Below are 14873 nucleotides of genomic sequence, written 5' to 3' on the forward strand. Positions count from 1 at the left end.
TTTCGCTACGTCTGCCTGACCTAGACATTCTGCTTTCGCTCAAACACACACGAATGAATGAGCGCCACACAAAGTCACTCAAATGCTCAATTGATTCTCTCCCGAAATTCATTCGCGTATCACTAGTTCGTTTGACATTTGATCGGAATTTCGATCAATTTTGCAATGATAGCTATCAATCGACAGCTCTTTTTCTCTATCACTGACTGTTGCTAGTCGAGTGCCCGGCGGATAATCGAAGGCAGATTTTTTTGAATTTTGAGCTCGGTTTTGAGTTTGATTTTTTTTTTGCTCGAATTGGAAATTGTCCGTGCACCTAGGGACTATCCATTAACCACGTGGACAGTTTTTTTTGAAATGTCAGACCCCTCCCCCACCTCGAGGAAAATTACAAAACAAATCCAAGGACTCCCTGAAGTTAAGATCTGTGGGTCTACCGCCGTAACAAGCCAGAGGTCGACGGATTTTGACCCCGGAACATATCCACATAGCTTCAGTGAGTATTGTAGACTACTTTTCGGATGAGTTGGGATTTCCTGGGTCATCCAAGGACTCACTGTAGTTAAGATCTGTGGGTCTACCGCCGTAACAAGCCAGAGGTCGACGGTTTTTGACCCCGGAACATATCCACATAGCTTCAGTGAGTATTGTAGACTACTTTTCGGATGAGTCGGGATTCCCTGGGTCATCCAAGGACTCACTGTAGTTAAGATCTGTGGGTCTACCGCCGTAACAAGCCAGAGGTCGACGGTTTTTGACCCCGGAACATATCCACATAGCTTCAGTGAGTATTGTAGACTACTTTTCGGATGAGTTGGGATTTCCTGGGTCATCCAAGGACTCACTGTAGTTAAGATCTGTGGGTCTACCGCCGTAACAAGCCAGAGGTCGATGGTTTTTGACCCCGGAACATATCCGCATAGCTTCAGTGAGTATTGTAGACTACTTTTCTGATGGGTTTGGATGTCCTGGGTCATCCAAGGACTCACTGGAGTTAAGATCTGAGGGTCTACCGCCGTAACAAGCCAGAGGTCGACGGTTTTTGACCCCGGAACATATCCGCATAGCTTCAATGAGTATTGTAGACTACTTTTCTGATGAGTTGGGATGTCCTGGGTTATCCAAGCTATGCGGGTATGTTCCGGGGTAAAAAACTGTCGACTTCTGGCTTGTTACGGTGGTAGACCCACAGATCTTAACTCCAGGGAGTCCTTAGATGACCCAGGACATCCAAACCCATCAGAAAAGTAGTCTACAATACTCACTGAAGCTATGCGGATATGTTCTGGGGTCAAAAACCGTCGACCTCTGGCTTGTTACGGCGGTAGACCCATAGATCTTAACTTCAGGGAGTCCTTGGATGACCCAAGACAGCCCAACAGATCAGCAAAGTAGTCAACCATACTCACTGGTGTTATGCGGGTATATTCCAGGGCCAAAATCCGTCGACCTCTGGCTTGTTACGGCGGTAGACACACAGATCTTAACTCCAGTGAGTCCTTGGATGACCCAGGATATCCCAACACATCAGCAAAGTAGTCTACCATTCTCACTGGAGCTATGCGGATATGTTCCGGGGTAAAAACCCGTCGACCTCTGGCTTGTTACGGCGGTAGACCCACAGATCTTAACTCCAGGAAGTCCTTGGATGACCCAGATCATCCCAATAAGTTGTTACAACAATGCACTGTAGCCTACCGCACTCTTGAAGCAGTCTGGGTAGGATCCGTTGACAAAATTTTGAAGTTTCAACTTGTTTCTTTGGTTAGCCTGTTGCACAAAATTTCCGGATGTTTCGGATGGACTAGAACATCCCAGGTGTTCCAAAACCATGCAAAATGTTTTTATAACATAACTTAACAAAATACAATTGATACATTTTGAAAATTCTCCGACAAATTACGAAATCTCAAAGATTCTTAATTTAAATCATATTCTCAATTTAAGTCACGGACATTCTTTTTTTAAACGATTCTCGATTTAAACACCCCCATTTCGTTGTGTAAATCAAGAATATGGTGTATTATAATAATATAATATAATTGATAATAATATTATTTGCAAAATCTGGATGGGTTTGTTTTTGTTTATCTCATCCAAGTAAGCAATGAAAATTAAAGAGAGCAGTGAGCAGCAGAGAGAGAGAGAAGGCAAGCCGTCAAGTCAGAGTAACTCTTTGAGAGTCAAAATCGGCAATCTCTCGGTTTAAATACATGTGAGCTCATTGAGTGTAGCGTTTATGCGACCGGCCCTCTTTTGAGCGATCACTTAGCACTGAATTCATGATAGGCGTTCTGAGTTCTCTATCAACGATCAAATGGAAAATGACAGCTGATAGGCTAGCTGTGTCAAATATCGTGCGATCACTATCAGTGATCGATCCCTTTTAGAGCCCTGGTGCTATCAATAAACGATCTTCAGTTGTTTTATTTGTATAACACCGTAACATATATTGTCGCCGCGGCACTAAACCGAATTGAGCAAGTTTAACTCTCGCGACGATTTTCTGTCGCGAAATATCTGTCAAGCATATTTAAGTGATTTTGAATCAGTGTGTTTGCTTTTTTTGTTTTGACGGCTTTGGATGATGAGAAAAACGTGGCTGATCCTTTCTGGTCTGCCAAGGAAATGGAATGCTTTAGATTAAATTATTGTTTAAAATCTTGGATTTTAGTTCTACTACCACTAGAACTGTTTCATTTGGAGTAATTTATGAAGTTCAGTCAGTTTCCAGCTCCAGGAAAAGACGCAGAAGGGAAAAAGTCTTGGTTAATCCGGTCCGTTGTGTCCTCCACCGGGAGAGTTTTGCCGATGCGGGATGTTGCGGGTGTCGATTGAATAAGCTCTATAGCGTCAAAATGGGAAGACCCAGCCACCAATTTAAAAATCAAAAGCGCCGTAATTGTACTCTCCAAGCTAGACATCATGAAATGGTCCATCCGGATGATCGAATCCACGCTCACAGAACGATTTCCGGTAGATTTTCGTGATCGGTTCCATGCTCCGTGTAAGACGCGGCGCGAGTCTTGTCGCAGCTCAACTGGCGACATTTCAGTTTGGTGCCGCGGCGAAATTTTGTTTTGGTTTCGCGTGTGACATTTCCAGAGCAACATTTGAAAGGGGCGGTACGACATTGCTCTTACGGCCTTTCATTACACGCGTTTAAATGGGACGAAAGGCCGTAAGAGCAATGTCGTACCGCCCCTTTCAAATGTTGCTCCAGATTTGAGGTACACTCAGAAAAGAAACAACAGAAAATTGCTTCGCGAGATGAAAAACACTCGCGCTGTTATTTCGATTTATTTCAAAAACCACAATATATAACGATTTATCGATCCACCGAATAAAAGAACGATTCGACATCAAAATGAGACTCACCGTTTCCAAAATAACAACTCCCATTACCAAAACTCAACTTCACCAAAACACAAAGCTGAAACCCATATCCATTCCCGTGGCTGCTTGTTAAAGACGTTAAATAAACACCCCGAAAAACTTGAGTTAAATTAGCAATTCGCAGAAATGGTAACGATTTCTTTGACCTTTCTTTCTGGTCCCGACCACGGAACCACACACAAAAACCAACGTTCGTTGGTGTGTCCTTGCCAGTCCCAGCGAGATGAGACTGCTCTCACGAACGCGCCCAAATGAGACTTGATGGACCCGCCACCCCCCAGCTTTGACTCTGCTCGCGGTGTAAATTGTGCAATTTCATCAGTACGCGCGCGAGGTCGGAGGAGCGTGTCTTCATTGGCAATAAATATGTTAATACGACTTTTAATAAAGGTGCTTTGGCGATGTCATTCTCGGGAGTGGTGCGTGTTAACAAGAGGAAAAATTGAGAACATGCTCGGGGAAAATAAAAAAAGATGCTCCGGATGTCTCAAGTGGAGAATGACTGCCGATCTGCTTTGTCATTGGGAAATCGCGTGAAAGATTTTTTTAACAGAATGTGTTTTTTAAACTTTGGGTTTTAGTCTTGAACTTATCTGTGGTGAGCAACGTTTTCTAGCCCTTTCAAACCTGATAAGTCATATTGACCCAAAAATTAAAATTTTCTAAACTGTCCTAAATTAGTAGTTTATGTAATAAGGTGCAAAATAGAAGTTAATGCAACATGTTGCAAAAAGAAGATTTTTTCATCACGAGTTGTACATTTATCCAACGAGGTTTACCATGTTGGATAAATACGTCGAGTGCTGAAAGCTCAAGCTGCTCAAGCTTTGCAACGAATTCCATACAACATTTTTTACTATTCCGAAAAACACCCTTTGAGTGGAATTGTAAGTCAAAGTCGATGTATTTAGTCATTCCACCATTTAAATCAAAACAATGTTGAAAAGTTTAACTTTTCAAAACAAGTGCTGAAAAGATCAACTTGTCAGCATCCATTTCAGTGCTGAAAAGTAGAACTTTTCGGCATTTGTTTTGCAAAGTGTTTACATTCGATTCTTTTGTCTTGGGTTAAGAAAAGTAGGCTGTGTCGTCTTTCAAGAATGATAGGAAAAGTTTGTAGTTTCACGACGGAATTGCAAAAAGTAGATTTTTTTTAGCCGTACGCGTCAAGTGCTGAAAAATCAAATTTTGCACAGAGTTCCATATATTATTCGTTTGCAATTCCGAAAATCTCATTTGAATAACTCTATCAACGATTGTTCCAATCGAATAGTCATTGATCATTGCAATAATGTTTTTTGCAATTTCGTCATTCTCGAGCGCTGAAACGGCCTACTTTTCTCTACCATAAATAACAGAATGGTAAATTAATACATTTTAATACCAGAAAAGTTGATTTTCTCAGCAGCAGTATCGAAATGTATTATCCATATAATTTTCCATACAAATTTGGCAGCTGTCCATACAAAATTGATATATGAAAATTCAAAAATCTTTATCTTTTGAAGGATTTTTTTTATCGATTTGGTGTCTTCCGCAAAGTTATAGGTATGGATAATGGCTATACTGAAAAAAAAGATACACGGTAATTTTTTTTTAGATTTTTAATTTAATTTTTTGTCACTAAAACTTGATTTGCAAAAAAAAACACTTTTTTTTAAATATTTTTGATATGTTTTAGAGGACATTAAATACCAACTTTTCAGAAATTTCGCGGTTGTGAAAAAAATCTTTGACCGAGTTATGAATCAACACAGATTTTTTTCAAAAAAATCGAAATATTGGTCGTAAAAAAATTTCAGGTTCATTTATCGATGTAAAATTGAATTTGCAATCAAATAATACTTTAGTGATATTTTGATAAAGGTATTTAGGTATTTTTTTGGAAAATAGTCGCAGTTATTTTTTATTTTTTTTTTGCTATGACCCTTAGTCTCTGCGATATTGCCATGTAAAGATTTAAAAACAGGAAAATTGATGTTTTCTAAGACCATCTCCACCGGGCGCGCGCAGTAAGGATTTGGAAGCGCTCCACCATCACTCATCCCCACACCGGGTGCTCATAAACGCGCTCATAAAATAGCAGCTCGACCCTCGGTGAACAGCGGGTGACCAAATTTAGTCGCCCGCTAGTAGCGCGCACAAATATTTGACATCTGCTTGAAGTGAAAGGAGAATCGAGATTTTTTTTGAAATGGACTTTTTTTGGTACCACGGAACTAGACATTGATAATGGACATTTTCATTGGGCTGGCCCCAACCCGGATTGACCCAGATTCCCCGGGGGATGTTCCGTTGAGCTTACATTGGCGGTACCAATGAATATGTACAATGTTGGTGTCAAACTTCAAGATTTTTTAAATCACGTATGAACATTTCGAAAATGGACATTGCGAGTGGACTTGCCACAACCCGAATTGGTCCCAGTTCCCCCGGGGATGTTCCGCTGAGCGGACATTGGCGACACCGAATGAATATGGGCAATATTGGTGTCAAACTTCACGGTTTTCAAAATCACATATGAAAATTACGAAAACTGACATTTTAAACGGACTGGCCACAACCCGGATGGTTCTGGGCTCCCCGGGGGATGTTCCGTTGGAGGGACATTGGCGGCACCGTATGAATATGGGCAATATTGGTGTCAAATTCACAATTTTCAAAATCACATATGACAACGAACTGGCCACAACCCGGATGGTTCCGGGTTCCCCTGACAATGTTTGGTTGAAGGGACATTGAAGGAATTTATTTTTTGAATTAATTTAAATTGTGGATTGTGGATGCCGGGACCCGTGGTGTAGGGGTTAGCGTAGTTGCCTCTCACCCAGTCGGCCTGGGTTCAATCCCAGACGGTCCCGGTGGCATTTTTCGAGACGAGATTTGTCTGATCACGCCTTCCGTCGGACGGGAAGTAAATGTTGGCCCCGGTCTAACCTAGAGGTTAGGTCGATAGCTCAGTCCAGGTGTAGGAGTCGTCTCCCTGGGTCCTGTCTCGGTGGAGTCGCTGGTAGGCAGTTGGACTAACAATCCAAAGGTCGTCAGCTCGAACCCCGGGGTGGATGGAAGCTAAGGTGTAAAAAGAGGTTTGCAATTGCCTCAACAATCAAGCCTTCGGACATCTAGTTTCGAGTAGGAATCTCGCAATCGAGAATGCCAAGGCAATGCTGTAGAGCGAATAATTTGATTTAATTTGGATGACTGTAGAAAAAAAATGATATTTCTTTACAACTTGAATATTTGTTATTTATTCATTTGTGCCGATAATGTCCCTTCAACGAAACATACTCCGCGGAACTCGGACTAATGCAGTTTGTGACGAATAAACTTAATATGTTCATTTTCGTAATTTCGATAGGTGATTTTGAAAATCGTGAAGTTTGACACCAACATGTTCATATGATACCGCCATATCCTTTCAATGGAACTTCCCCGGGAAACCCAGAACTACCTGGGTTGTGGCCAGTCCACTCAAAATATCAGTTTTCGTAATTTAAATGTGATTTTGAAAATCGTGAAGTTTGACACCAATATTGCCCATATTCACACTGTGCCACCAATGTCCGCTCAACAGAACATTCCCGCGGGAACCCGGACCAATTCGTGTTGTGGCCAATCCACTGAAAATGTTTATTTTCGTAATTTTCATATGTGCCGCCAATGTCCCTCAAATGGAACATCCCCCGGGGAACCCGGAACCGTCCGGTTTCTGGCCAGTCCGTTTAAAATGTCAGTTTTTGCAATATTCATATGTGATTTTGGAAATTGTGAATTTTGACACCAATATTGCCCATATTCATATGGTGCCACCAATGTCCCTACAATGGAACATCCTCCGGGGAAACCGAAACCATCCGGGTTGTGGCCAGTTCGCTGCAAATGTCCATTTTCGTAATTTTCATATGTGATTTTGAAAATCGTGAAGTTTGACACCAATATTGCCCATATTCATTTGGTGTCGCCAATGTCCGCTCAGCGGAACATCCCCAGGGGAACTGGGACCAATTCGGGTTGTGGCAAGTCCACTCACAATGTCCATTTTCGAAATTTTCATCTGCGATTTAAAAAATCTTGAAGTTTCACACCAACATTGTTCATATTCATTGGTACCGCCAATGTACGCTCAACGGAACATCCCCCGGGGAATCTGGGCCAATCCGGGTTGTGGCCAATGAAAATGTCCATTTTCATAAATTTTCATGTAAGATTTCGAAAATAATGAATTTTGACACCAATATTGCCCATATCCATACGGTGCCGCCAATGTCCCTCCAACGGAACATCCCCCGGGGAACCCAGACCAATCCAGGTTGAGGCCAATCAAGTTTTTTTTGAAAATAATTATTTCTGGTTTTGAAGATTTTGGCAAATTGGTCATGCCAATAAATTAAAACAAATTATTTCGAAACGTCAAAATAAGCTGATACTCACCCCCGGTGGGGTTGGCTGTAACTATTTTACCAACCCGTTTTATCAACGACCGGTGTGGGAAGGGTGACTAAACTAAAATAGTAGCGCTGTGGGTGAACAAAATAGTCACTCAGTTATGTGCGCACCGGTGGAGATGCTCTAAGTCTCACCCAAACAACCCACCATTTTCTTATGTCTCAACAACTAATGATTCGATTTTCAATGTTAAATTATGAAACATTCTTGAAATTTTTCGATCTTTTCGAAAACAATATTTTTATTTTTTCAAATCAAGACTTACATTTCAAAAGGGCCAAATATTACGTCCTTTTGAAATGTAAGTCTTGATTGATATTGATTGATTTTTTTTTCAAAAGTGGGTAAACATGTGCACTAATTTAAAAAATGAATAACTGCGACTTTAAAAAAAAAAATACCTGAAAATGGCTATAAGTTGAAAACTTTATGCACTTTTTCAAAATCAAACAAAAGTAAACGGTCAGAAAACATTAAACAAGTTTGGTATTTAGCTTCCCTTACTAAAAATTTGCAATGATTCGTTTAAAAATCGACGTTTAATTGTTTGACCTTGAATAAAAAAGGCAGCGCACGCAATGCCAACAATAACAAACATGTTTTGTTTAGTTGACCTACAAATGTTTAAGCTAGCCGGGCTTGTACGTGTGTCGAACGTGTTCTGACCTTTGACCAGTTGTCGCACTTTTCAGCATTTTTCAGAGTGTGTCAAGGTAGCACGACAAGACTTAAACTTCTTTCGTATGAAAAGTGGCAACAATGCCTCAAGTGTTTTCAGTTTTTATAGAATATGTGACGGTCGAAAGGTGAGGCATTGAGAGCTTCACAAAACGGCGTTCCTAACTCAATTTGACCCAAAATGCACGTGTGACAAGATAGTACGACAACGGTGATGCAGGTTAAAAAGGGCACAAAATACAGATTATTGAGATAACAATAATTTACTGCACATTCGGCTAGACATACGCCATGCAACGGGGGAATCACAATTCTCACTAACCTCATCCAATTGTTATACTTCTGCAGTTCATTCAATGATTTCACGCTAGAAAGGCACACTCCAAAGTGAATCATTACTAAGAATTAGAAAGTTTATTATTTTTGTGATAGCGTATGTGGTGAGCAACAACTTGTATATAGACGATTGTTTTTTTTTTAAGTAATTCAATGTTAGACCTACACTAATATGTTTATGTGATTGTTTATGTTACAGTCCACAGTGGTCCAGATCGCAAATTTAAGTGGAAAATGGATATTCCGAAAAATGGTGCAGTTTTGGAGCTTTGGTGTCTTCAGAAAAGTTGTTGCAAGTGGGCAGTTCTCTAGGATTTCGATCATTCGATTTTTTTTTGTATTTTTCAATCCGACTGAAACTTTTTTGGTGCCTTCGGTATGCCCAAACAAGCCATTTTGCATCATTAGTTTGTCCATATAATTTTCCATACAAATTTGGCAGCTGTTCATATAAAAATGATGCATGAAAATTCAAAAATCTGTATATTTTGAAGGAATTTTTTGATCGATTTGGTGTCTTCGGGAAAGTTGTAGGTATGGATACAGACTACACTGGAAAAAAATGGTACACGGTAAAAAAAAATTGGTGATTTTTTATTTAGCTTTTTATCACTAAAACATGATTTGCAAAAAAACACTATTTTTATTTTTTTTTACTTTTTGATATTTTTTAGAGGACATAAAATGCCAACTTTTCAGAAATTTCAAGGTTGTGAAAAAAATCTTTGACCGAGTTATGAATTTTTTAATCAATACTGATTTTTACAAAAGATCTAAATGTTGGTCGCAAACAATTTTCAACTTCATTTTTCGATGTAAAATGAAATTTGCAATCAAAAAGTAATCTACTGAAATTTTGATAAAGTGCACTGTTTTCAAGTTAAATCCATATTTAGGTGACATTTTTGAAAATAGTCGCGGTTTTTCATTTTTTTAAATAAGTGCACATGTTTGCACACTTTTGGAAAAAATATTTTTGAAAAGCTGAGAAAATTCTCTATATTTAGCTTCATCGGACTTTGTTAATACGTCCTTTAGTTGCTGAAATATTGCAATGCAAAGGTTTAAAAACAGGAAAATTGATGTTTTCTAAGTCTCACCAGCCCATCATTATTTAATGTCGATATCTCAGCAACTAATGGTCCGATTTTCAATGTTAATATATGAAACATTTGTGGAATTCTCCGATCTTTTCGAAAACAATATTTTCAAAAAATTTAAACCAAGACTTACATTTTGAAAGGGCGTTATATTGAATGTTTGGCCCTTTTGAAATGTTAGTCTTGATTTGAAAATTTTGAAAATATTGTTTTCGAAAAGATCGGTAAATTTCACAAATGTTTTATATTTTAACATTGTAAATCGGACCATTAGTTGCTGAGATATCGACATAAGAAAATGGTGGGTTGTTTGGGTGAGACTTAAAAAAACATCAATTTTCCTGTTTTTAAGCCTTTGCATTGCAATATCTCAGCAACTAAAGGTCGTATCAACAAAGCCCTAATAAGCAAAATATAGAGAATTTTCTTAGCTCTTCAAAAATATTTTTTTCCAAAAGTGTGCAAACATGTGCACTAATTTAAAAAAATGAAAAACAGTGACTATTTTCAAAAAAGTCACCTAAATATGGGTTTAACTTGAAAACTTTATCAAAATTTTAATAAACTTAATCAAAATTTTACTAAAGCACTTTTTTTTCGAAAAATGAAGTTGAAAAATTTTTGCGACCAATTTTTCGATTTTGTAAAAAAATTAGTATTGATTAAAAAATTCACAACTCGGTCAAAACTTTTTTGCACAACCTGGAAATTTCTGAAAAGTTGGCATTTTATGTCCTCTAGAACATATAAAAAAAAAAAAAAAAATTAAAAATAGTATTTTTTTGCAAATCAAGATTGCAATTGATTTTACATCGAAAAATGAAGTTGAAATATTTTTGCGACCAATTTTTCGATTTTTAAAAAAAATCAGTATTGATTAAAAAATTTACAACTCGGTCAAATTTTTTTTTGCACAACCTGGAAATTTCTGAAAAGTTGGCATTTTATGTCTTCTAGAACATATAAAAAAAATTAAAAATAGTATTTTGTTGCAAATCAAGTTTAAGTTATAAAAAGTTAAATAAAAAATCACCATTTTTTTTACCGTGTTTCATTTTTTTCCTGTCTAGTCCGTATCCGTCCGTAGCCGAAGACACCAAAGATCACTATAAACGCTGAAAAATCCTAGGGGAATTTTCCTTTATTTTCCAATTATTTTCGAGATATCTTCATTTGAAAATGTCTAATTTTCAAGGGAAAAGTGTATGGGACCACCCTAACGAAATTCAAAAATTGTCCAACTATATGTTTTTCCATGTCATTTTGCTCGCTGAATCTAAATCTGCACTCAGAATTGAGCTAAAGTGTCAACAAATCGAATTTTGGTCATTTTTGGGTTTGTATGCTAATTTTATAGTGCTATTTCTCTGCACCTTTTTGAGATATTTGAGTTTTAAATTTGCATTTTTTTTGCCTAAGAATTGCTGTAACTGTTGACCCTTAAATCCAAATTCACTAGTCAAAAATAAAAATGTTCGTTTTTCAGAGCTCTAAAAGTGCCTCAAACATCACTCTTTCTCTCAAATATTTCCAACTAGTGAGTTCAAAGTCCCTCTTGACATGTCCAGCTGTTCGACCCAATCTTCCAGACATCAACAGCTTCTACTAATCCATCGCGTGCACTATCACCATAATCGCAGTGATTAAAGGTACGATTTTTCCACAACTCAATGGGCTCACTACTGCATGTGGTAGTCATCGACACTCATTTACACGCGAATGAGTGCGCTTCCGATATAGAAGTAAAGCATCGAGAGGTGGCGTTATCGGCGCGGATCCACTCACCATGATTCACAATTTATCTAAGCACAACACTTTGAACTATAATTATGGAGTGGGTCCCTCCATTTATCACCAAACAAACACGATGACGGGTGCATTCCGAGTGCGGGCAGGTGCGTCGTCCAGAGTATAATAGTTTTGCCAACTTTTACGACCGGTCCAGTGTCCGGATGGCATTTGATTGGTGGTCAGCATGTCCAAGTTGTTGACAGTTGCGTTAGTTGGATTAGTGGTGCTGCTGCTGCTGCTGGGTCGAGCATCCAGTGGGGAAGTTGGTGAAAACTTTCCGAGCAGTGCCGACATTGTGGACATCTTTGGAAAACTGCTCGCCAGACAACAGTCGGAGGCGAACGCCACGAGATGTGAACTTCAGCTGCAGGAGTTTTTCGAGGGTTTGGCGAGCTTAAAGGAGTACTGGGCAATACAAAGTACGTGGAAACGAGGAGTTGTTATGTAGTGTAGATTTGGGTGGATATTCTCGGATATCTACACATTGAAGAGTCTCGCATTGTGTTGCATACTTGGTATTCAGAGAAGTGGATTATGGTGTTGTACTCAAAGTAGATCGCAGACAACGTCAACAAACTGCTTTGAGTGGGCGTCAACTGCTGATCCGCGTGCTCACTGATAAAACTCGCACTAATTATACCGTTTCGTTCAAGTGTTTGACGCGTGGGGAAAGATTCCATCCGGAATCCTGAGCGGTAACTTTTATTCCCTCGGAGATTATGACCAGTGCCGGAAGGCGGCATCGCCGCCAACGAGCGCCGGACTCATCCGTGGTCGCTACTGCCAGGTGTCGATTCCGCTGAGCTTCTTGTTCTCGGCGCTGGGGAAGCAATCGGGACGGGGGCTTCCGAGCAGTTCCAGGTATTGAAGTTTGAAGGATTTGCACTCAGTTTCGGGGATATTGATCATTTGGTCTTTCGTAGAGCCCCTGGACTATCCATGGGAAGCTGCTTGCCGGACTCTTGTGATACTTCCGAGTTAAAGCCGTTAATGGATGCGACTATTGGTGTACTGCTTAATTCGACGAACCTCGGAGTGACTTGTGACGTATCTGTTCCGGACGTTGGCACCAAAGAAATTGTAGCCATGTAAGTTACCTTACGATATCTACGTAACACTAGATGAGTTGACCTTCGTTCGCAGCGTGATCTTCAGCGCAGTCGCCACTCTGATGGTTTGTAGCACGGTGTACGACGTGTTTGCCACCTTGACCGGTAGAACCGCTCGGCAAGCGTGGACCATGTTCTCCGTGTACTCGAACGGAGTGAAATTGTTCACGATTGCGCGGCGACCGGCGGCGGGAACTTTGTACGTCAAATCGGACCAGATCGACTGTCTCAATGGAATCCGGGTGCTGTCGATGGTGTGGATCGTGTTCTGCCACAACTACATGACGATCATAATGTCGACGATGAGCAACGCGATAGGAATTTATGATGTAGATATTGAAGGATCTCCAAAGGACTAGATTTTCAAATTCTTCTTATTTCTAGTGGATCAAATCCTACCATAGTATGCTGATCGTCGGTGGAACGGTCTCCGTGGACTCGTTCTTCCTGCTGAGTGGAATGCTGATCGCTTGGAGCGTCCTGAAGGAACTCAACACGCGCCGCAAGCTGAACGTCCCACTCATGTACCTGCACCGGTATCTCCGGCTGACGCCGGCTTTTGCCGCGCTCCTTCTCTTCACGTGTACCCTGATGAAGTACTGCGGGTCGGGGCCTTTTTGGAGCACGCTGATCAAGAGTACGGAGGACGCTTGCGACGAGTACTGGTGGTCTGCGCTGCTGTACGTGCAGAACTACGTCAATCCGAAGCGGATGTGCCTCGGACATTCGTGGTATCTGTCGGTAGATATGCAGCTGTACCTGCTGTCTCCGTTGATCGTCTATCCGCTGTGGAGGTGGGGTCGCCGAGTGTTGATCGTGATCGCTGGGTTGATTCTGGCCGCGATGGGGTGCGTTGTGGGTTCGTTTCTGGCGAACGATTTGCGGTTGGCGTTTGTCGATGCGGGGAGGACGGACCAGAGCCGGATGGCTCTCACGTATCAACCAACGCATACGCGGATGGGAGCGTGGCTGCTTGGGGTTATTTTGGGGTATGTGTTCTTCCAAACTAAACACAGAAGGGTTGTAATGTCACGAGTGGTGGTAATCGTTGGTTGGGCAGTGTCGCTGATCGCTATGCTGGCTATCATTTTTGGAGACTACCCGTTCCAGCAGCCGGACAGCTATATGGACCACAGCATCGCGTGGGATGCGATGTACGAGTCTATGAACCGAGTCGTTTGGGCCGGATGTCTCGGCTGGATCGTGTTTGCCTGCATCAACGGTTACGGAGGTCCGGTGAACACCCTGCTTAGTCTTTCAGTGTGGCAACCTCTGGGTAGACTCTCGTACAGCATCTACCTGCTACATCTACCCCTCCAGTTGATGCTGGCCGGATCACGGCGAAACTCCGTCCACTTTGACGATGTAACCGCCATCCACAAGTTCTGGGGTGACTTTGGTCTCACCGTGACCCTAGCTGTACTGTGGTCGCTTGCGTTCGAGTCTCCAATCGTCGTGCTGGAGAAGCTTCTCTTTGGATCTCGTAAGTACAAACCCGCACCTGATCCGCAACTCAAGATAACAGCTTCTCTCCCTTACAGTGAGGAAATCCACCCCCGACCAACCGCTCGTTCCCGAAAATCAACCCCGGAGAGACTCCGGATCTGCCTCGACGGCGAGTCTTCCCGGAAAAGATCCACCGGCGTGAACGAGGACGCCCGCTCTGGGAAAATTAAATAAACGTTACCAAGTCGTTGTAGTCGCCGGGTTCTTCTCGTTTCACACGTGTCGTCCCTTTTTTTAGCTGTGAGCTGTGTCACGTAGCAGAAATAATCTAATTATCAGCGCGATGAATTATACGCCAGGTCAGGAAGAGTCCCGGTCTAGTCGCTCGCTTCTTTCCGGTTGGTCCTGGCGGTGAAGTAGATGGATGACGATTCCACCCCCAGGTTCGTCTGTTGGAGTTGTGCTATCGTGTTTCAGCTGGATTTAGTTTCGTTCGTGGTTTGAAAACAGTCTTATTCCGTACAAACCTCGAAAGAATAGCTCCACTTACCTTCACTTGGTAGATTTACAC

The 14873-nt window shown here is 41.2% G+C and overlaps 1 protein-coding gene across 1 annotated transcript; it reads left to right on the forward strand.

Annotated features, from left to right (window-relative positions):
* The first annotated feature begins 11840 nt into the window (after positions 1–11840).
* Positions 11841–14558, forward strand: LOC6052447 (nose resistant to fluoxetine protein 6). Its single transcript, XM_038265806.1, has 6 exons — positions 11841–12166; positions 12401–12608; positions 12671–12835; positions 12891–13185; positions 13241–14339; positions 14398–14558. Exons 1-6 carry the CDS (start codon positions 11932–11934, stop codon positions 14502–14504), a joined length of 2109 nt encoding a protein of 702 aa, XP_038121734.1. The 5' UTR covers positions 11841–11931; the 3' UTR covers positions 14505–14558.
* The last annotated feature ends 315 nt before the right edge of the window (positions 14559–14873 follow it).

Source organism: Culex quinquefasciatus, chromosome 3 (assembly GCF_015732765.1).
Source record: "Culex quinquefasciatus strain JHB chromosome 3, VPISU_Cqui_1.0_pri_paternal, whole genome shotgun sequence".
Taxonomy (NCBI): Eukaryota; Metazoa; Arthropoda; class Insecta; order Diptera; family Culicidae; genus Culex; species Culex quinquefasciatus.

Bases quoted from the DNA above. Each gene is read 5' to 3' on its own strand.
- LOC6052447 (XM_038265806.1), top strand. From the start codon at position 11,932: ATGTCCAAGTTGTTGACAGTTGCGTTAGTTGGATTAGTGGTGCTGCTG. The intron at 12,609-12,670 runs GTATTGAAGTTT...GGTCTTTCGTAG, and splicing joins GGGCTTCCGAGCAGTTCCAG to AGCCCCTGGACTATCCATGG. The intron at 13,186-13,240 runs GTAGATATTGAA...TCTTATTTCTAG, and splicing joins ACGCGATAGGAATTTATGAT to TGGATCAAATCCTACCATAG.